General features: G+C 42.6%; 1 protein-coding gene and 1 long non-coding RNA gene across 2 annotated transcripts in view; one reads left to right on the forward strand and one right to left on the reverse strand.

Moving 5' to 3' along the window:
* Positions 1 to 21,414, forward strand: part of LOC311579851 — a 140,881-nt gene that overhangs the window by 43,714 nt on the left and 75,753 nt on the right. The window lies entirely within an intron of this gene.
* Positions 1 to 21,414, reverse strand: part of NLK (nemo like kinase) — a 140,350-nt gene that overhangs the window by 36,475 nt on the left and 82,461 nt on the right. The window contains exon 3 of the mRNA XM_084750730.1: positions 13,595 to 13,650. Within this exon, the coding sequence (XP_084606856.1) occupies positions 13,595 to 13,650 (56 nt within the window). The remainder of the gene's footprint in view (positions 1 to 13,594; positions 13,651 to 21,414) is intronic.

The raw sequence follows: 21,414 nt of genomic DNA on the forward strand, positions 1-21,414 counted from the left end.
AAGGAGGTCCAATTGCTTATGTCAATGCCAGACACCTAAAGGCTTACCACTACGTTCCTGAAGTTTCACTGAGTTCCAGCGCTATGGGCCTTCCTCACACTGTCCCAGCACTCACTGCCACAGCGCTATGGGCCTTCCTCACGCTGCCCCAGCACTCACTGCCACAGCGCTATGGGCCTTCCTCACGCTGTCCCAGCACTCACTGCCACAGCGCTATGGGCCTTCCTCACGCTGCCCCAGCACTCACTGCCACAGCGCTATGGGCCTTCCTCACGCTGCCCCAGCACTCACTGCCACAGCGCTATGGGCCTTCCTCACGCTGTCCCAGCACTCACTGCCACAGCGCTATGGGCCTTCCTCACGCTGCCCCAGCACTCACTGCCACTTCCAAATCTTCTCCTGCCTATCGTCTCATTTTAATCTTGAAAAACAAATGAGGCTGGTGCCACTACTATTTAAATTTTACTAATGAGGAATCCTAGGCACCGAAAGATTATGAAACATGCCCAAGATCACACTAGTAGAAGGAGGTAAAGCTAATGTATTCAAACTTAGGAGTCAACTTCAGAATGTCATAGTTTCTGTCACTATAGTAGACTTTCCTTCTTTGACCTCAGACTAGCATGATTCTGAATTAATCATAAGGATTTTGAAATAAACGCAGGATGGCGGTTTTATCCCTGTTTTACACACACACATATTTTTTGGGGGTGCTGAGACAGGGTTTCATGAAACTCAACCTGGCCTCCTGATCTTGATCCTCCTGCCTGTGTCGTCTCCCAAGTGCTGGGATCCAAGACACGCTGACACCCACCTCTTGTTCCTGTTTTATAATATGATAGTTACTAAACCCAGACATCTACTGTCAAGTGCTAGAACTGACAAGGGAAGGCAGAGTGGCAGGTAGCGGGAAAGGAAGGGACTCGGAAGCAGTTAATATTCTAATACCAAGAACACCTACTAGAGAAGCCACCACGCCTGTGTGCTCACAAGAAAGGGAGCCACCTGACCGGAAAGCCTGGTATCAGAATACTCTGGCCACTCATGAAGACATGTATTAGGGAGGTGGGAGAAGGAGGAGGACTGCCATGAGTTCACGGCAAGCCTGGGTTACGCAGCGAGACCTTGTCTTTAAAAAAAAAAAAAAGGAATATTGTAAGAAATAGGGATGGAAAAGAAAAGTTCATATTCCCAAGTCTAGTCTTCCAGCCCATCTTAGAATAAAGAGAAAAGATAAAACTGCCCCAGGGCAGGGAGGGGGTGGCTGGCGCCTGATGTGTATGCACAGGGGCCTGAGTTCAGTCCCCAGCTACAGAAAGGCCACGCATCGTGGCATGAACGCAGACACAGGAGGCTCCCTGGGATGTGCTGTTAGTCAGTGAGTTCCAGATGCAGTGAGATACTTGGTCTTTAAAAAACTAGGTGGATTGTGAGCCTAGCCTTTTAACGGGTGAGTGACACACATGCAGGCAGAATACTGTAGAAATAACAAATAAAGAAATCTTTAAAACTAGGGGGAGCGGGGCACAGTGGCACATGCCTTTAATCCCAGAACTCAGGAGATGGGGCAGGAGGGCCTCTGTGAGTTTGAGGCCAGCCTGGTCTACAAGGCAAGTTCCAGAACAGCCAAGGATACACAAGAGACATCCTGTCTCAAAAAGCCAAACAAAACAAAACAGAAACACACACACACAAAGAACAACACCCCCCCAAAACAAACCAAAACAAAACCCCTGACTGACATTAACTCCTGGCTTCCACATGCACTAACAACACACATAGAGAATTAAAGAAAACAACAATAACAACAACAAAACCCCAAAAGGGAACAAAACAATTTATTGTAACACAAGAGAAAGAGAAGTATGTAAGTTTATAAATGATTAGAACTGCTTCTCCTACATTTGTTACAATGTTATACAAATATGTCCAAATAAAACAAGGCTACTCAAACCCTTTAACAGGGCTAGCCACTGAAGCAGTTCAAGTTGAGCGCGTAAGAAGTTGTGATATAGTCCACACAGTTGGCCTAGCTGGGCATGGCGGTGCACGCCCTTAACCCACCATTTGGGAGGCAGCAGCAGGTGGACCTGAGTCTGAAGCCAGTCTGGTCTACTTATTGAGTTCCGGGCCAGTTAGGGCTACACAGTGAAGCTCCATTAAAAAAATTTTTTTAAATACCTGTTGGATTAAAAAAACTCATTATCTAGAATTCAAAAGTAGAGCACGCTGGCTTTCCTACCTGACTGAGTTACACAGTGTTACATACAAAGATACTTTTATAGAACAAAACTGAGAGTGAGATTGAGAAAGTGGAGAACCCATTGGATCAAACTATTTCCTGTAGAATGAATGTGAAGAAGAAAGCTATGAAGAGCTAACCTTAATCCCAATCACTTTTTACTGAGTTTCTGTTTGTTTTGTTTTTCTAGATAGGGTTTCTCTGTGTACCCTTGGCTGTTCTGGGCTCACTTTGTAGACCAGGCTGGCCTCAAACTCACAGAGATCTGCCTGCCTCTGCCCCCACCCCAGTGCTAGGATTAAAGGTGTGTGCAACCCTCTTATTTATTGATATTAAATAATGGAAACAGATCAATCTATTTCCAAATTGTAATGGGCATAAACCAACACTAAAACAAATTTTAAAAGAGATCTTAGAATGTTAAATATTAAGTAGGCTTCATACTATGAGAGTCTACAATAATTTTTTCTTCCTTTCAAATGATTCTTCATAGCAGTCATATATACATTGCCAGAACTGAGGAGGCTGAGGCAGGAAAACCTCCAAGTTTGAGGCTAGCCTGGAATACATAAAAAATTCTGCCTTCAGCTGGGCGGTGGTGGCGCAGCCTTTAGTCCCAGCACTCGGGAGGCAGAAGCAGGTGGATCACTGCAAGTTTGAGGCCAGCCTGGTCTACAAAGCTACTCCAGGACAGCCAACACTACACAGAGAAACCCTGCCTCAAAAAAACGGGGGTGGGGGGGAGAGGGGGGCCAATTCTGCCTTTAAAAAAAAGTCTTCCTCTAAACTCACACAGATCTGATCTGCCTGTTTCTGGCTCCTAGGTGCTGTGATTAAACCCAGTTTTAAATGTTTTTAATAGGTCATTTTGTAAGAATGTGTGGCTGTGTATGAGTTCACGCACCACAGCTTGCCTATATCAGTGAGGACAATTTTGGGGAGTCAGTTCTCTCTTTCCACTATAGGGGCTCTGGGGATCAGGCTGAAGTTGTCAAGCCTGGCACAAGCACCTTTATTTATTTTTTCTTTTTTTGGTTTTTTGAGACAGGGTTTCTCTGTGTAGCCTTGGCTGTCCTGGACTCACTTTGTAGACCAGGCTGGCCTCGAACTCACAGTGATCCGCCTGCCTCTGCCTCCCAAGTGCTGGGATTAAAGGCGTGCGCCACCACGCCCGGCACACAAGCACCTTTAAATAGTCTTTATGTCAATGCGATACATGTTGAAACAAATACAAGTGAAGCGACTTTTCTAAAGGACACAGTAAATTCTTGATTTGCATACTATAGTTTATTAACCCCTCCAGCCAGATTCTCTTATACAATAATCACAGTTAAAGCATGCTCTAATCAATTTCAAAAAGGAATTCTAAACTCCTGCCATTCCTAGTTGAAAGAAAATTCCAGCTATAAATACATGAGACTTAATGAATTCTTTCTTTACTTCCCCCTCCTTTTCAAATCAAGTCCACAGAAAAAGAGATTTCAATCTAGATTTCATCTGAAATGAAAGTGAAAGCATTAAATATATGGACAAGGAGACTCTGGTTTGTGGATGTTGTCATTTCAAATAATGCTTTCTGAAGAAAAACAAAAAACAAAAAAACCAAAAACCCAGCAACATGCCAGAGCTAGCAAGCTATGCTCTCTTTTAACAAATGGTCAGCACTAAATCTCATCATCATCCCTGAAAGAGAGAAAAAAAAAAAAAAAAAAAAAAAAAAAGGCCCGGTGCCTTTGCAGGCAGAGAACAATTGGTGTGAGCTTCAATTAAACCACTGACCTTTTCTGAAGCATGCCCGCGCCTCGCTACAGAAATCAATGGGATAAAAGGTCATTCTGTTCAAGTGTTTAAATGGCATCCCTTTTCCAGGCAAAGGCGAATTCCTTTCCCCCTTAAAGCCAACTAATTTATTGTATAGAATGTTAAAAATTAAAACTACCTCAATTTCAATTTTTAAAAATGACTTAAAAATCATGGCGGCCTGAGAGACGGCTTGTTGCCTAAGAACACACACTGCTCTTGTATAGAACTCAAGTTCAGTTCCCAGTGCCCGCAGCAGGTGGCTCGCTACTGGACCCCCAGCCCCAGAAGGACTGGGCACCTCTGACCACATGTAGATACACATGTACCCTTTAAAAATAAATAATTGGAAAAAAAACTGACTAAAAATCAATTCCACCACCAGAAAAACAGCAAGCAAGGTGGAAAGCTGCCATCTGTAGTTTGTTATTGTCCAGGAGACTGTTGGCTGAGTCTGTCACTACGACTACAAGCATATATGTCATAAGACAAGAGGGCTGGGGTGGGCCCAGTTGCTAAAATGCTCACTCGGCTGCACAACACTCTGGGTTCAGTCTCTGGCACTGCACAAAATTTCATCATTTGGGAGGTGGAGTCAGGAGGATCAGAATCAAAATAAAATAAAAACAAAACAAGAAAAGCATCCCAAACAAAGAGGTGTTATTTTAAACTTCAGCTTTGAAGACAGAAGCAGCTCTATGTCCGTCAGCTGTGGATGGTGGAGCCTGATGATCACTAATAGCGACCATCAAAACCTAACACATATGCATACAAATCCCAGAGGCCGAGAGCCAAGAAAAACTGAGGTCAGCCTGGGTCATAGAAGAAGTTCTAGGACAACCTGGGCTAGACTGAGACCCTTTCTCAAAAACCCAACCAACCAAAGCTGGGCTTGGTGGAGCAGGTCTGTGATGCCAGTGCTCAGGGAGGCAGAGGCAAGAGGATCACCATAAGTTGAGGGCAAATATGGTCTATAAAGTAAGTCCAGCACAGAGGAACCCTGTCTAGAAAAACAAAAAACCAAACCAAAACAGAAAACCAAGAACAAACCAAAAAAACCAATCAATCTGAGAAGCCACAGAAACTGTAAGTTTTGTTTTGTTTTTTAAACAAATACAACAAATTTAAGAGCTGTAGACACAGCTAGGCAGAATGCTTGTCTAGTTTACAAGAAGCCGTGAGTTTGATCCCAGCACTGCAGAGTGGGAGGGCATGCCTGTATCCCAGCAACTGAGAAGTGGAGGCTACAGATCATGTCTGAGGCTAGCTTGAGCCACATGAGATCTGTTTTAAAATCTAACCACCTAAAAACCGGTGGGTTGTTTGTTTGTTTGTTTTTGTTTTTTTAGATGAGCTTCTATCTACACTGGGAGCATTTTATTGCTCTATAGTTTTCATTTACAGAAAGCCGGTAACTTCAATTATCTCAATGCGTATCAGTCAACAAACTGCAGAATACATTAGTTTTTCTCCCAATACAACAGAAATGAGGAAGGCAAGTGTAGGGAATAGTTGAGTAACTTGGTACCATGTTTGGTTTTGGTCATAAATATGCCTCCTCCCTCTTCTAACCTGAACTCTCTCATCTGTACAGACTATGCCCACAGCCCCATCTCCAAACACAATCCCCAGCTACATCAGAACTCTCTCAGCCTTGTTCCTGAATAGGACTACGTATACACATCTCTTTGAACAACAGTGCAAGTATCTCTACCCTTAACAACAATCAAAAGTAGACAATTCCTATTCAGATATATTTTCAATGTATCTGGGTATGAAGAATGGAAAGGCTAATCTGAGTGCACGCAAGTAAGGCAAACTGTGTACCTTTAATCTATAAATCAAGAGAACCACCCAACCCACACCCCTTAGCAACCCAATGAAAAGGGGCTGGGCCATCTGTGTGGCCTTGAGAAGGTTCCTGTATATGGCCTGTTGTATGTGCCTCTCTCATCTGTATTATCACTGTACTCCCACTCCAAGTACTCTTGCCTTGTCTGCTCATCAGTGTGAGCCCTTATTTTCAGTTCTTTAGAAGGAGAATAAGAACCTGGAAACATTCACCCTAGGCCCAGACCAGACCACAGTTAACAAGTATAAACCCATTCTCCCAAAGCAAAAAAAGACCTCAAATTAGTCTGAGCTAACAACAGGTCTGAAATTTTACTTTTGTGTCCGGATAATTTAGTTTACAATGTCATTCTGTCCAATAGACTTGATAGCATTTACTGCAGTCTACATTATGATGAAACTGCATGCTAATCTCTAGTCAAAGACCAAAGTTTGCTTCTGTTACTCCACCCTCTTCACTTATCCAAACTCTTCCTATCCTCTAATGAGGATCTGAGACATCTGTTTTTCCTGTCTGAAGCAATACCAGCTCTCCTCTCCCTCTTTAAAGTCTTTAAATAGATCACTTGTCTATTTTCCTTTGGCATATCCTTTCACATCCATTAGCTCTTTCTTTCTTTCATTCATTTTTTAAATACAGTGCTCTGCCTGCATATACACCTACACACCAGAAGAGGACACGAGATCTCATTGTAGATGGTTGTGAGACACCATGTGGTTTCTGGGAATTGAACTCAGGACCTCTGGAAGCACAGTCAGTGTTCTTAACCTCTGAGCCATCTCTCCAGCCTGCTATCTTATTTCTTTTTAACTTAAAAAATATATGTACATGTATATGTACAACATGTGTACTGGTGCCCGGGGAGGCCAGAAGATGACACTGGACCCACTGGAAATGGAGTTAGCAGACACTTGTGAGTTGTCATGTGATGCTAGAGATCAAGCCTGGGTCTTCTGCAAGAACAGCCAGTGCTCTTAACCACTGAGCCATCTCTCCAGACCCAAGTATCTTCATCTTAAAATGAAGATAGGAGTAAAGTGTTTAGGACACAATAAATTTCCTGTTAAAACCTATATTCACAGAAACCAGAGTCAGCACATAACAGCTGTTGGCTGAATGAACAGACAAGGCAGACCAGACACAGACAAAATGACCATTAGTCGAGGATCCTGCTATCCCTTGGTTGCTCTGCTAAATTCTTCTTGGTGTTGCCTCGATTTCTGTCCTATACTTCAGAGGTAAAGGGCTATGCTTGGTGACTCTATGTAAGTGAAACTTTTGTTTTAAGTCACCAAATGCTCTTCAAGTAGTCCAGCCTGCAAAATTAAAACAGGAACAGTAGAACTCAGACCTCCAGCGTCCTCACTATACCTGTTTGTTCCTCAAGAGTCAAGAGGCTGCGGTTAGCCTTGAATTCTAGATCCTTGTTCCTCTGCCTCCCAGCTGCTCGGACGACAGGCATGCACGATCAGTCCCATCCTCTGTCTTAAAATCACCATATGCCTGATGATGGTGGCGCGCGCCTTTAATCCGGCACTTGGGAGGCAGAGGCAGGGGAATCTCTATGAGTTCAAGGTCAGCCTGGTCTACACAGTGAGTTTCAGGACAGCTAAGGCTACACAAAGAAACCTTATCTTGAAAAACCAAACCACACAAACAAGTCATCATAATACTTTGCAACCAATCTATATTATAACCATCTTTATGATTAAACTTTATACTGGATCATAAAATTTGTAAGTCAGAGACTCTGTTACTCTGTTATTTTAAAAAAATGTTTATTCTGTACCTATTATGTCTAAGGGACAGGAACACAGTGCTGAAAAACTAGACAAAACTTCCCGCACATAAGGGTAACGATACTTATGCTCACAGAACACATCAACAAGCAGTTGTCTTTTTGTTTTTTAGATTTTCGAGACAGGGTTTCTCTGTGTAGCCCTGGCTGTCCTGGACTCACTTTGTAGGCCAGGCCGGCCTTGAACTCAGAGATCCATCAGCCTCAGCCTCCCTGAGTGTTCGGATTAAAGATGTATGCCACTGTGCCCAGCTAAGAAATTCTTAATGTCTCTTTAAAATTCTTGGGGTGGACTTCTGGTCCGTGCCACCACTGCTGGCGTGGAAGAAGAGTATAATTACCCATGCACCTCATTTGTTGCTTTTTCTCTCTGCATCGGCTCCTGGATTCTCCAAAGGTTACCGAGCTGTCTCTCAGCAGAAGAGGTTTTAATGGGCCGAAACCACTATCATTAAACACTCTGGCAATACCCAAGCCCAAAGTCCAAAAGCTGGTCATGGTGGCACACACAGCCCAGCTTATGCGACACAGTGAAATCCTGTCTCAAAATACAAACAAAACTCAGCCACAGAACCCAAGCAAAGCTACTATCCAATTAGGGCTACTTCTGAAGGTGAAAGGACGACATCAATGACATGGAAGTAAGATCCAGGACTGGCTACAGCAAGGATGCAAGGTCACTGCGGCAGACGTCTCATTTCCAACACGCTAAGGCCAGAGATGCTGTGAGCACAGACCTGCACCATATTGGTCGGCCCTTCTCCACAAAACACTAAGATCATAGCTCAAGCTAAGAATAAGCCTTTCTCTCAAAAAACTAGTATTAATTTCCAATCCTGTTAGCAGCCGGCACTTTGTAAGGGCCATGTTTATGTGCACTGCATAGAATGCAGAATCCTGACTGAAGAAAATAGTGCTTCCTGGTCAAACAATTAGAACTGCTTCTCTGGGTTTAATTTCCGTAGCCAAATGTAATTAAGTTGCAAACTATTTTCATACAGATTTTCTAACAGAAACAAAATGAAAAAATGTAATCCATTCAACGATAACTCACTAGTTTAGAAAAACACACACTCTTTCAGAAAGTCAAGTAATACACTCTAAAACTTAAACTTTCTGTTAAAAACTGTGGCTGGGTAGTGGTGGCGCACGCCTTTAATCCAAGCACTTGGGAGGCAGAGACAGGTGGATCGCTATGAGTTCGAGGCCAGCCTGGTCTACAAAGCAAGTCCAGGATATTAAGGCTACACAGAGAAACCCTGTCTCAAAAAACCAAAAACCAAAACCAAACAAACAGAAAACCAAAACCAAACCAAACCAAACCAAACCAAAAAAAACTGTGGTGCAGGTGAGACAGCCCCGTGGGTACAGCATCTGCTGCTAAGCCTGACAACCTGAGTCACATCCCTGGAGCCCACATGTGGAAGCAGAGAATTGATTCTTGCAACTTGTTTCTAACCTCCATGTGTGCACCGTGGCATGTGTGTGCTCACACCCACTCTCACATTGGAAGATATAGCAGGTCTCGATGGAACTTCCTACTCCTGCATCTGCTGCCTTCTACAGATAGATAGGCGTGTACATGGTTATAATCTACATACTGACCTATTTTTAACTGCTTGAAGAAATTATTTCTATTTTTAAAAAATCTAAGCAAAATTCCTATAAGGCATTAATATAATCGTTTTTATTAGTTTCAGCCTCTCTGGAGGAAATGGACACAAAGCTATGTATTGATCCTGTAACCTAATTACACAAAAATGTTTGTGAAACTCACGATATTAACTATTCAACAAGGAATTTGGGGGGAAGAGAGTGGGAGATTTGAGATAGGGTCTCATGTAGTGAAGGCTGGCTTTGAATTCCTGATCCTGCACTCTTCCCCTCCCAAGTGCTAGGATTACAGGAATCTGCTACTACAGCCAGCTGTGAACTAGGTTTCAATCCAGCTTCTGGTTGTAAAGGTTTATCTTGTAATTTTTAGCCCTGTGTCTGTATGTGTGTCTGTGTGTACACAGGTGCCTGTGGAGACCAGAGGGGAAGGAGCTCCCTGGTTGATCACTACACAGGTGGCTGTGGGTCACTTAATGTATGTGCTGGGATCTGAACTCGGGTCTTCTGAAAGAACAGTAAGTACTCTTAACTGCTGAGTCACAGCTCCAGTCCCCTACCATCTGGTTTTAAAATGTTTGTGTATTAAAACTGAATTATATAACATAATGTTGCAACTTTCCTTCTCTTAAAAAAGGTGTAGCCATGTGGTGAATTATGTAAGGTGGAGGATGCTTCCTTACCCTCACGCCTTGGGCAATACATAAGGGCACATAAGCAGAGGTGAGAGAGAGAGAGAGAGAGAGAGAGAGAGAGAGAGACATGGACAGAAAGACAGGAAGGGGGAGAGAGAGACTTATTTGACTCTAAGTATGGATGTCTTCAATTAAATACCCAGCAAACAAACAAATCCATTATGTACAGCAATATATTTAGAACTTGTCTAAAACAAGTCTCAAACACAGTTTCTAACAGTACTATGCCATGGCCACGTGCAGCGGTCTCAGTCTCAGTACCTGCATCAGCTTGTTTCTAGGCCCCTTATTAGATACCAAAATCCCACAAATACACAGTTTAAGTAACCTACACAGAATCTCCAATCTGCCTTTTTTCCTCAGGGAAGGGGGTACTGAACCTAGATCCTTGCCCATGCTAGATAAATGTTTCAAGCACTGGTGGGTGTTGCCAGCCCCTCTATTACTTTAAGTCATTTCTAGAGGAATTACACCTAATACAACATGCAAACTTACATAAACAGTTGTTCCACTGTTTAGGAAAAATGATAAGGAAAGGAATTTGTGCACACTCATTACTGATGAACATTCTTTTCATGATTATTTCCATCTGTACGTAGTTGAGTTTTAGTTGTGGAACACACAAAGCAAAGAGGGCCAACTGTACTTAAAAGCCAAAATATTACCCACTCTAAAATCCACAATGACATAGCAACCCTTTGAAAGAGAAAAACAACCCATTATCTAAAAACATGTGTAATAGCATGTGTACATGTTTCTGAGATACCAGAGAAGGAGCTGCCAGCAGAGGCAAGTGATATATTCAATTTATATGGTAACTTGAGACCTTATTAATCTCTAATATATCTGTGTTTTAGGTAATAAGTTTTATTACCCAATTGAAGAGAAAACAAAGACAAAAAATTTTTCTTTTGGCTTTGGTCATAATGAATTCACTGACATTACAGAAAAACAAAAAGCAGGTAACTCATTTTAGAATATTGAAAGAGTGCACAAAGGCAGAGCAGACTGCCTGTTTCCTTCACTTTCATCTGTCAGGTGTTCTATAGCACAAATCTTTTAGTGCCCTGTATCCCGTGCTAACCATGCCTTCCTAAACAAACTTTACAATTGTATGACAGTCAAAGGTGTGGTCCTTCTTATAAGGAAAGCACTGCTTTCCCAGGCAAAGTCTGGGAAATTTCCTCTGAGCCACTAGAGTACCTGTCTGATATTGGTCCCACTCACCCTTGGGGGCTCTGACTCTGGCACACTAGGAAGTGCTTGCTTTATGACTCCTAGTGAGCACCGGTTACTGAATGCCCGGGGACTTGGGGTTGTGCTGTATTCTTTTGCCCGCTAGCAGGGGAGGGCAAGAAGGGTGGAGATGACGGCTAGTACATGAGTAGCTCCGTGCTATGTAGTCTGAACAGTAAGGCTCAGAGGAGCTCCCCTGGCTGGTATGACTTGCCTGTGTTGTTTAGCTCGGACAACTAAACTAAGGCCTCATGGTTCTACTAAAAGAGCACAACTGGAGCCGCTCACCCACCTGATAAACCTTCTCCTTTGCTAATTTTATTCTGTTGTCTTTTGCTAAAAATAAACTGTAAGCAGGACAATCATCGTTTTCCTGAGTTCTCTGAGTTCTTCTAGGGAGTTCACCAATCCTGAAGCTACTCTTGGGAACCTCTGATACAAACTATAATATAGTGAAATATGTGTCCAAGACAGGACATTCTGATATAAGTGTTTGGTTTCAATAAGTTCATTTCTAAAGAGGAAGGAATAGTACCTCCAACTGACAAAAATGCCTTGTAATATGTGGATTTCCCTCTCACCCACTGAAAGGTTAAAGAAGGTAGGTCCTGGCCAAGCACATCTCATTCTGCAGGATGAAAGACGTGCTGTTCACTCCCACTGGCACCTTCCACTCTCCACACCATCTTTATGGAACAGGAATTAATGCCTGTGTCTGAGCAGCAAACTGACGTGAGAGAGCACTTTGCCAATTCTTCTACTTTCGGACACTTTGGGAACTTTCCCCTCTGTTTCTTTCCATCCATCCATCCAAGATATAATCTCTTAGGCTGGCTCTCAATTCAGGATGTGGTCCAGGCTGGCCATTAGCTCAAGATCCTGCCTCAGGCTCCTGAGTTGCTGGGATTGTGGATGTGTGCTACCACACTGGGCCAATTTTATGGTTTTGGAAAAAAGAGCATGTGATGTGGCCCCAAGTATCAGGTATGCAAAGACTCTCTTATCAACTAGGAGCTGGACAAGAGACAGTCCTTTCTTTAGAATGTGCATTGCTGAGGCAGCGCAAGTGCACCAAGTTGTACTGCAGCAAAGGATCAGTTTCATAAATGATTCATGGGTTAAAATTTTGCCAGAGATTACAACACTTAAGAGTTTGGTTTATCAGACTGAAACTTCCTAGCCATGATGACCTCTGCCAAGTCTATCACTTTATAAGGTGTCCGTGTTCCCAAGCCAGCTTTCACTGCTCTCTCCTTGGGAAGCATTTCATTGTTCTCATTTCTAATGACATTAAGAAAGACAACTGTCAAGGACGGAATTACGTGCTACTGCGCCCTGTGTAAGAGGGGTGATTTTCATTTGTTTCGGTGCTGAATCAGAAAAGTAACAGATAAGTGACTTTTGTTCTGAGTAACAAGCCTGAAGCGTCCACAACCCCCTTGTTGTTAATAACCCATAGAGTCAGGGCTGCACCTAACGAGTGACTGGACTCTCCTCCATCTCTCCCGCGCAGCTTCTCTAGGGAACTGGTGATAACCCGCCGCCGACCGTCAGGCGGCCTTGTCTATGTCTTGCTGTTCATTGTGCAGCCTCTGGAGCTGGTACATGTATTATTTTACTGCTGGTTATCACTCTGTACCTAACAAGCAATCTTCAGAAAACATTCATGGAGAAGGGAGAGATTCACATGGGCAAGAGTTGAGAACACGGTACATTCAAGCCAGACCGAATAAACATCAATCCCAACTCTTACTAGCTCTAAAGTTTCTTACCTTTTGTTTCTCAATTTACTTATCTGTAAAGTGAGAATAAATATAGTACCTCACACAGCAGTTTATTACTAAGAATTAAGTAAATATGTGTAAAGAACTTAGTGCATTTGCCATCTAAAGAAGTAACAGCTAGTACCGCCACCATCGCTACCACAGGCGCCCCCCCCCTCACCTGGGAGCACATTTAATAACTTCACCCCTCCCTAAGTATTAAAAGCAAGGACAAGATCATCCTCTTGACAGACAGGTGCTAGATATGGCAAAGCTACCCATTCCATGGGGATCCCATACAACATGGCTGCCTCTTTGGTTATCTGCAGAATGAGATAGTGATCATGTTGCTCACAAAACTGCATGGAGACTAGACAGAGATCTGCCCGGATGTCCCTCCCTCTGTATCGCCACACACAGCATCTGATAACAGTGAGCTCCACTCCATACTTGAGATTTCAAAATTACCTGGCTTTCAGGTACTCAACCACTTCCGCAAGGATGAGACAATGTAATTCATGACATGAACCCCAGGAAAGTAGTAAAAAAACAACAGTCTTAAATGTCCCCTTCTTTCACATTCCCTGGTTAGGATACATTTCTTCAAAATAGTCAATGTGTGGAGGTTGGAGTATGTCAAGGGCAGAGAGTACCTGAGAAAAGGAAGGAAAAAAAAAAACAAAGTCAAATTTAGAGAATGAGAAGGAAACCGAAGTTTGACACAAATGCAAGTAAATGTTGTTAACTAATGACTTAAGGCTGAGAACAACTGGCTACTGAAATGAGCCGCTATTAGTAAAAAATCAGCCCTTAAGATGGTTTCCTAGACTTTCCACCTAAGAGACAGTTTTCCCTGAGCTGAAATGGCTTACATCACAGCCGACCAAGTGCTGCTCGGCAGAGTGTTGAAAGAGCGTCGTAGCTGCCGCAGGGGCAGGAAGACCAGCTCTACCCTCCATGCTTCTGCTCCTCTCTTCAGCCAAAGTTCACTACATTCCACCTGTCAGACGCCAGGGCAGGCTTTTAGGTTACACATATGAACAAAACAGCCCCCTGCTTCCTTGACTGGAGGAGAGGTACATACGACACCAACACTTGCACAATACAGAATCGTGCCCTCTATGACTGTGCAGGAAAAATGTAAGGAGGGCGAAGGAAAACACTTCCCAGAAGCAACACCGCTTGAAGACTGGCAATGCGACAGTGCAGAGGCAGCTTGTAGAAACAGGAAAAGTGCTCCGTTATGGAGCACAGTGGGGTCAGAGGAAAGCAGAGTGTGATAAAGCCCACTGGAAGGCAGAAAATACTACAGTCCCAGTCTCCGTAGTTACATTAGACATGATGGATTTTATTCAAAGCACAAGAAAAGAAATTACTGAAGGAGGAAATGGACATTAGGCATCTGAAATTTCAGCACTTTACAAGCCAACAGAAAGTAATATGCATATTTGCTCCCAATGCTGTCTAGCTATGCCATAAGTCCTGGTTATAACATCACACCTAATTTGCTAAGGAGAAATGCTGAGCTCAAAGGACAAAAAGAGACAAGCAAGAAACAGTGTCCTACAAGTACAAGCTTTCTGCTACCCCGCCACCCCCACTCCCTACACACACACAGAGCCTCACTGCATAGCCCTGGATGGCTTGGAACTTGCTATGTAGAGATCTGCACACCTCTGTTTCCTGAGTACTGGGACTAAAGATATACACCACCACACTAGGTTTACCATAGTTAAAAAAAACAAAACAAAAAACTTTCTTTTCTAGAGAATTTGAAAACTATAAAGTAGGCAAAAAGAATATCCATGTGGTCAGTACCTGGTCACAGTGACGGAGAAGCTCACTTTCATCTCATTTGGAACTCCCACACCCCTACATTTGAAGCATCGGCTATACATCACTATTTCTATCAAATAAAAACTAATTGCATGATGCAAATATCTGATTGTTCAATTTTTACTCATTTAGCTACTTACTCACTACCATGCTGGGGATACAACCTAAGGCCTTATGCATGTTGCACTCACATGAAAAGAAACTTAAAATATTTAAGTTTGCTTAACTTGTTTTTACTGCATAATTTTTTAAAAAACATTTTTAAAATGTACTTATTGTGTGTGTGCACATGGGCCAGGAATCCAGGCAGAGGTCAGAGGACAACTTTTGGAGGTTGGTTCTCACCTTCTATCATGTGGATCCCTGGGAATGAACTCAGATCATCAAGTTTGGCAGTAAGAGTCTTTACCCACTGAGCCATCTTGATAGCCCCACAATGTCTTTTTAGCACTAACAATTATCTAGTACTCAAATTTCCAACTCCCTTCCTTCCTTCTAAGACAAGGTTTCTCTGTGTAGTCCTGGCTGTCCTAGAACTCATTCTGTAGACCAAGCTGGCCTTGAACTCAGAGATGCCTGCCTCTGACTCCCTAATGCTGGGATTAAAAGCATGTGACAGCACTGCCTGGGCAATTTTTTTACTTAAATAAAAAGTGTACTGTCTAAATCAGGTGCTGAAAAAGACTAACAGTATACCTGGGTGCAGAAGCTCATGTCTCTAATTCCAGCACTTGGGAGGCTGAGGCAGGAGAACTGCCATTGGTAGTGGTGAGACTGTGCTACAAACCAACTATCAGGCCAGTTTGGCCTATGGTGTGAGACACTATCTCATACTCACCAGAGATCCACCACCTCTGCCTCCAGGCTGCTGGGATTAAAGGTGTTTGCCACTGAGTCCTCCTGTGAGACACTGTCTTAAACACACACACACACACACACACACACACACACACACACACACACACACACTACAATAATCAAAACACAAACAAAAGAAACTCAAACAAAGATTTGACTAATACCTCTATCACTTTTAATTCTTTTTAAAGTTTTATTTATTTATTACATATACAGCATTCTGCCTGCATGCTAGAAGAGGGCACCAGATCTCATTATAGATGGTTGTGAGCCACCATGTGGTTGCTGGGAATTGAACTCAGGACCTTTGGAAGAGTAGCCAGTGCTCTTAACCTCTGAGCCATCGTTCCAGCCCCTCACTTTTAAACTTTAATACAAAGATTTCTCTCCTATCCCATTTCTTTCCTTTTGCAATTTACTTGCGCAAGAAACCTTGTTCACTTTTTAAAAGGTTGCTCTTTTTTCAATCACATGCTCTTCACTCTGCAGTTTTACTTATTTTTAAATCATTTATTTTTACTTTATGTACACTGGTGTTTTGCTTGCATGCATGTTGTGAGGGTGTCAAATTGGAACTGGAGTAACAGACAGTTGTGAGCTGCCATGTGGGTGTTGGGAATTGAACCTGGGTCCTCTGGAAGAGCAGCTGAGTCATCTCTTCAGCCTACTTTAAAATATTAAATTAAGATATGTTGCCAGCTAGGTGGCACACACTGTTAATCTCAGACTGGGAAGGCAGAAACAGCTGGATCTCTGTGAGTCTGAGGCCACCTTGGTTCATACAAGGAGTTCAAGGGCAGGCAGGGATGCACAGTGAGACTCTGTTTTGAAAATTTTGTTTTCAAGATGGGTGGTGATGGCTCATGCCCTTAATCCCAGCACTTGGGAGGCAGAGGTAGGTGGATCTCTTTGAGTTCCAGGCCAGCCTGGTCTACAGAGGGAGTTATAGGAACACTGGTACTACACAGAGAAACCCTGTCTCAAAAAACCAAACCAAACAAACAAAAAACCAAAAACGCACCAAAACAAAACAAAAAGCTTGTTTTCAACTAAAACTTTCTTTAATAAAAAGCCCTTCCCTCAAGTTGAAGCCAGCTAAATACAGAGGTTTGAATCTTTCTCTAAGGAGAGATTCAAGTACATTTCCTTTTAAATTAAAATGTTTACACTTAGAATTTAATAAGCAGAAAATATTTTTCACTTTCTTCAAAGTAAATTTTTGTCATATGAAAACAATTGCCTCATTTTTATGCATTTAAAAATCTTTAATTAGCCCCTAATCAGATCTAGCCAATGGACAGGACATTCTCCACAGTTGTGTGGAGAGTGGGAACTGACTATGACATGAACTCTGGTGCCCCCTACTTGACCACTTGCCCATGGTGGAGGTCTGGTGACACTCAGAGGAAGGGTAAGCAGGCTTCCAGGATGAGACCTGATAGGCTGTGACCATATGGTGGGGGAGGAGGTCCCCTTCTGTCACAGACCTAGGGAGGGGGAATAGGGTGAAAGAGGGAGGGAGGAATGGGAAGATATCAAGTGAGGGGATAACAATTGAGATGTAATCTGAATAAATTAATTTTAAAAATCTTTAATTACACACACACACACACACACACACACACACACACACACACACACACACACACACACACACCCCATGTCTGTCTGAAGTCTGTAGCTTGAGGAAAGTGGTTAGACATCAGCATGTCACTAGACATCTTGTAGACTCTCAACTCTATCCTGACCAAGAGGCATTCTGTCTTGGGGGAAAACAGATGCAAAGAGTGACAGTGTCTGTTAGGCAAAGCTATTTTACACTTCAAATCTATCTGTGCTAATTAGAGGTTATCTAGTGGGAAGTGACAACCCTATTTTAAGGCTTTCTTATTCCGCATTTGATAAGGTTCCCAGGAGAAAAGCTACAAAAACTGTCAGACATTGGCCTACACCATTTGGCTGTTGACTGGTTTAAATTCTGCCTGTTGTTTTGTTTTAACCAAAGTGTTTCTAGCAAACAAAAGCAGCACTCAGATCCAGCAGAAAGGGCCTAGGATCTCAAAAAGCAATGTGAATGAACAAGTGAGATGGGACAGTAGAGCATTCAAACACTCAACTCCATGTTCAACTCTCCTACTTCAACAGCCATGAGTTTTTCTTGACCCGCCCCCCTCCAGCTATTTGGGGAAATGAAATAAAAATTAGCCTTTCGATGTAAACAGAAAGACACTGGTTTTCTTTCTTTTTCTTTTTGGTTTTTCGAAACAGGGTTTCTCTGTGTAGCCTTGTCTGTCCTGGACTCACTTCGTAGACCAGGCTGGCCTTGAACTCACAGAGATCCTCCTGCCTCTGCCTCCTAAGTGCTGGGATTACAGGTGTGTGACACCATGCCCGGCCACAGAAAGACACTTATAAAGATGCCTTGGAAGGAATCCAAGTACTAACCCTCCCCAGCACTCAAAAAACAACAACAACAAAAAAGCAAGAGGTAGGCAGGTGTGGTGCCATTCAGGAAGAAGGAGGCAGATCTCTCTAAATTCAAGGCTCACTCTGTCTACTTGCTCCAGGCCAGCCAGAGCTACACAATAAGACCCTGTATGAAAAAAACCCAAACAAACAAAAACAAAAGCCCAAACCAAAAGAAATCCTACCATACTTATCTACTTTTAAAAAATGATGGTCATGATCTCAAAAACTGGTGAAAACCTGTGTTTTAAGCTTTTAACCTCCCAGTAAGAAGATTCACAACAAAGCATTTACACAGTGACCATGTGGCTCAGTTTTGGTTTCCCTTTTGCCAGGGAAACAATCAGGATGAATAATCTTAAGTCTAAGTATAAGACAAAAAATGTAACGCTTAGTTCTGTGGTAGAGTGCTTGCCCAGCATGCATCAGCTCCTCCAGAGGTGACCGCTCACTCACCAAACGAGAGTTCTTACTCTACTTTTCTTCTCTAAGGATGCAAAGGTAAGAGTAAAGCATAGTAACTGATTAAAAATGCCTAGTGTTCTGTTAAAGTAGGGAGACTATATTTTTGCTACATTTTTATAACATAAAGTATACAAATTCTATAAGAGATTTGATGAATTTTATGCAACTACTGCCATGTAAAAGTTGCCCAGATCAAGAAGTTAAGCATTTCAACACCTTAGAAAACGCATTCTCTCCCTGTCATTTAACAGCTCTCACGTCAATCTCCCTGCTCTTCAACCTTATACACATGAAATAAAAAAGGTGTAGACTCTTGTGCGTACAGCTTTTTAAAATGTATTTATTTATTATATATACAGTGTTCTACCTGCATGTAACACCTGCAGGCTCGAAGAGAGCACCAGATCTCATTCCATCATGTGGTTGGCGGGAATTGAACTCAGAACCTATGGAAGAGCTCTTAACCTCTGAGCCATCTCTCTCGGCCCTTATGTACAGCTTTTAAGGGTTTGTTTTTATTTTAATAATTACACTTTCAAGCTGGGCATGGTGGTGCACACCTTTAATCTCAGCACTCCAGAGGCAGAGGCAGGCAGATGGATTTGAGTTCAAGGCCAGCCTGGTCTACAGAGTTCCAGGCCAGCCAGGGCTACACAAAGAAACCATGTTTCGAAAAATAAAAATAAACACCTGCCCCCAAAAATTATACTTTCACTTATTTATTTTGTGTGTATGTGGAGGGGGTAAATGTGTGCTGTGGCATGTGCTGGGTCAGAGATCAGCTTGTGGGAATTGCTTCTCTCCTTCCATGTGGGGCCCAGGGACTGAGGTCCGGCTGTTACGTTTCACAGCAGACTGAGGTATATTGTTTGCTGGTCCACACATTTTCTTTTATTCACATACGCCTGTGAGATTTATCCTTGTTGCTATGTGAATTAGCAGTTCATTCATTTTAATGCTATAGAATAAGCCTTTGAATGAAAGAAATACACCACTGCATACTTATTTTCAATTCACAGCTATTGTATGCCAGGACTATTCTTGCATGAGTCTTCTGCTGGATGTATGCATCTATCTTATTATGGGTAGGACAGCTGAATTATCATGTTGGGATAATACATTTAGCTTTAGTAGTATCTGCTTATCTCAAAGTCAAAGATGTTTCCTGTATTTACTCTAAAAGCTGTTATTTAATTCCTTACAGCTGAGTCTATAACTCACTTCAATCAATTTATATGTATAGTGCAAAAGAGAGGTCTTAAGCTTGTTAAGACCACAGGTTTTCACTTTTCCATAATAGTACAGGACTTGACCATCTCTGCTCACCTGAGAAGCTTTAAATATAGCAACACCTGGGCCTCAACCCCAGGGCCTCCAATTCCTAAGTGTGAAGTGAGATCTATGAATTTGTTTATGCTTCGAGGTTTGGCTGTCCAATCGACCGTCTGCTTACACCGCATGGACGATCCTGCACTGAAACACTGAAGCTCGTGGCCACGCAGGCAGGCCTCCCACAGCACCTTATCACGCTACTTACCACATTAAAAAGGCCATTAAATTACCTCAAGGTAGAGACTCCAAAGCTAACGGAGTCGAGGTAAATAGAGTGTGTCTGATAAATGTTTACTGAATTAGGGAAAATGGACTCTGTAGCTAGACATATTTTTTTTTTCACTCAGATCTCTTAAATAACTTAGAAAACACTAAGTCGTTGTTCTCTCTGTAAAGGGGATTAACAGTTCTACTTCACAAGATTTTTATGAAGTAAATGAATTAGTGTGCGTAAGCATCTAGCATATTTCCCAACATACAGCAACAGTATGCATTAAACAGTTGGTTTTACCCCATTCAAAAATGACAGTGTTTTTAAACTTGCTTGTTTGTTTGAGCCAGGGCCTTACTACACAGCAATGGCTGGTCTAGAACTTGTTTACCAGACTACAGGCTGGCCTTGAACTCAACAGAGATCCACCTGCCTCTTCCATTCTGAGTACTGAGATTAAAGGTGTGTGCCTCCACCCCAGGCTCTTTGCATCCTCTATGTGACCTGTTACTTAACTTTCCCACAGGACCAATTATGGCTTAGCTACATCAAATACCAGCTGCCTCTGAAGTCTGGCATTCTACATAGACCAAGTATGTTGGTCCTGAGGCACTCTAGAGACAGCTCTGAAGGAAAGGTGAAACTAGTTAAGAACAGGGCAGTGCTGTCACACTCTATTATGTCCATCACGTGCTGCACTTCAAGTATGTCCACAGAAGTCACCGGCAATTTTCTGATGGAGCTCAGGAGCTCCAAAAAATACTTGTGTATACTTGTCCATATCACAAAAAAGCTTAATTTCTACAACACTCAAAGACTGTTATTTCCATTGTTATCATGCTCATTTTGCAAACAGGAAAGCTTAAACCTTGCCCAAACTCAAGACACATCATTAGAAAGCATCAGAGCCACAGTTCATACCCAGGTCTGACCTCAGGCTGCCTCTTACAAGCCCCATCAGAACTGGTTGAGTTTGAGCTGGGACAGTCTTCAGCAGTCCACTTCCTTTCCTGCACTATACACTCCTGGTGCTGCCTTTGGAATTTCATGATTTTATAGGAATGGTGTGTGAGCAAAGGCAAACAGCAGCTTGTCATACCACTATTGGTTTGGGGGTTTTGTTTTTTTTTTAAAGTCAGATCTTCAGTAACTTTTGAAGTCTGCTTTGAAAGAATTGCTTTCTTTACCACAGAGGCTTTCACTGGAAAGGAACATTGTGCAGCAGGCTTGTATTCTGATGGTCCTAAGG

Source organism: Acomys minous (assembly GCF_964271855.1).
Source record: "Acomys minous genome assembly, chromosome: 12".
NCBI lineage: Eukaryota > Metazoa > Chordata > Mammalia > Rodentia > Muridae > Acomys > Acomys minous.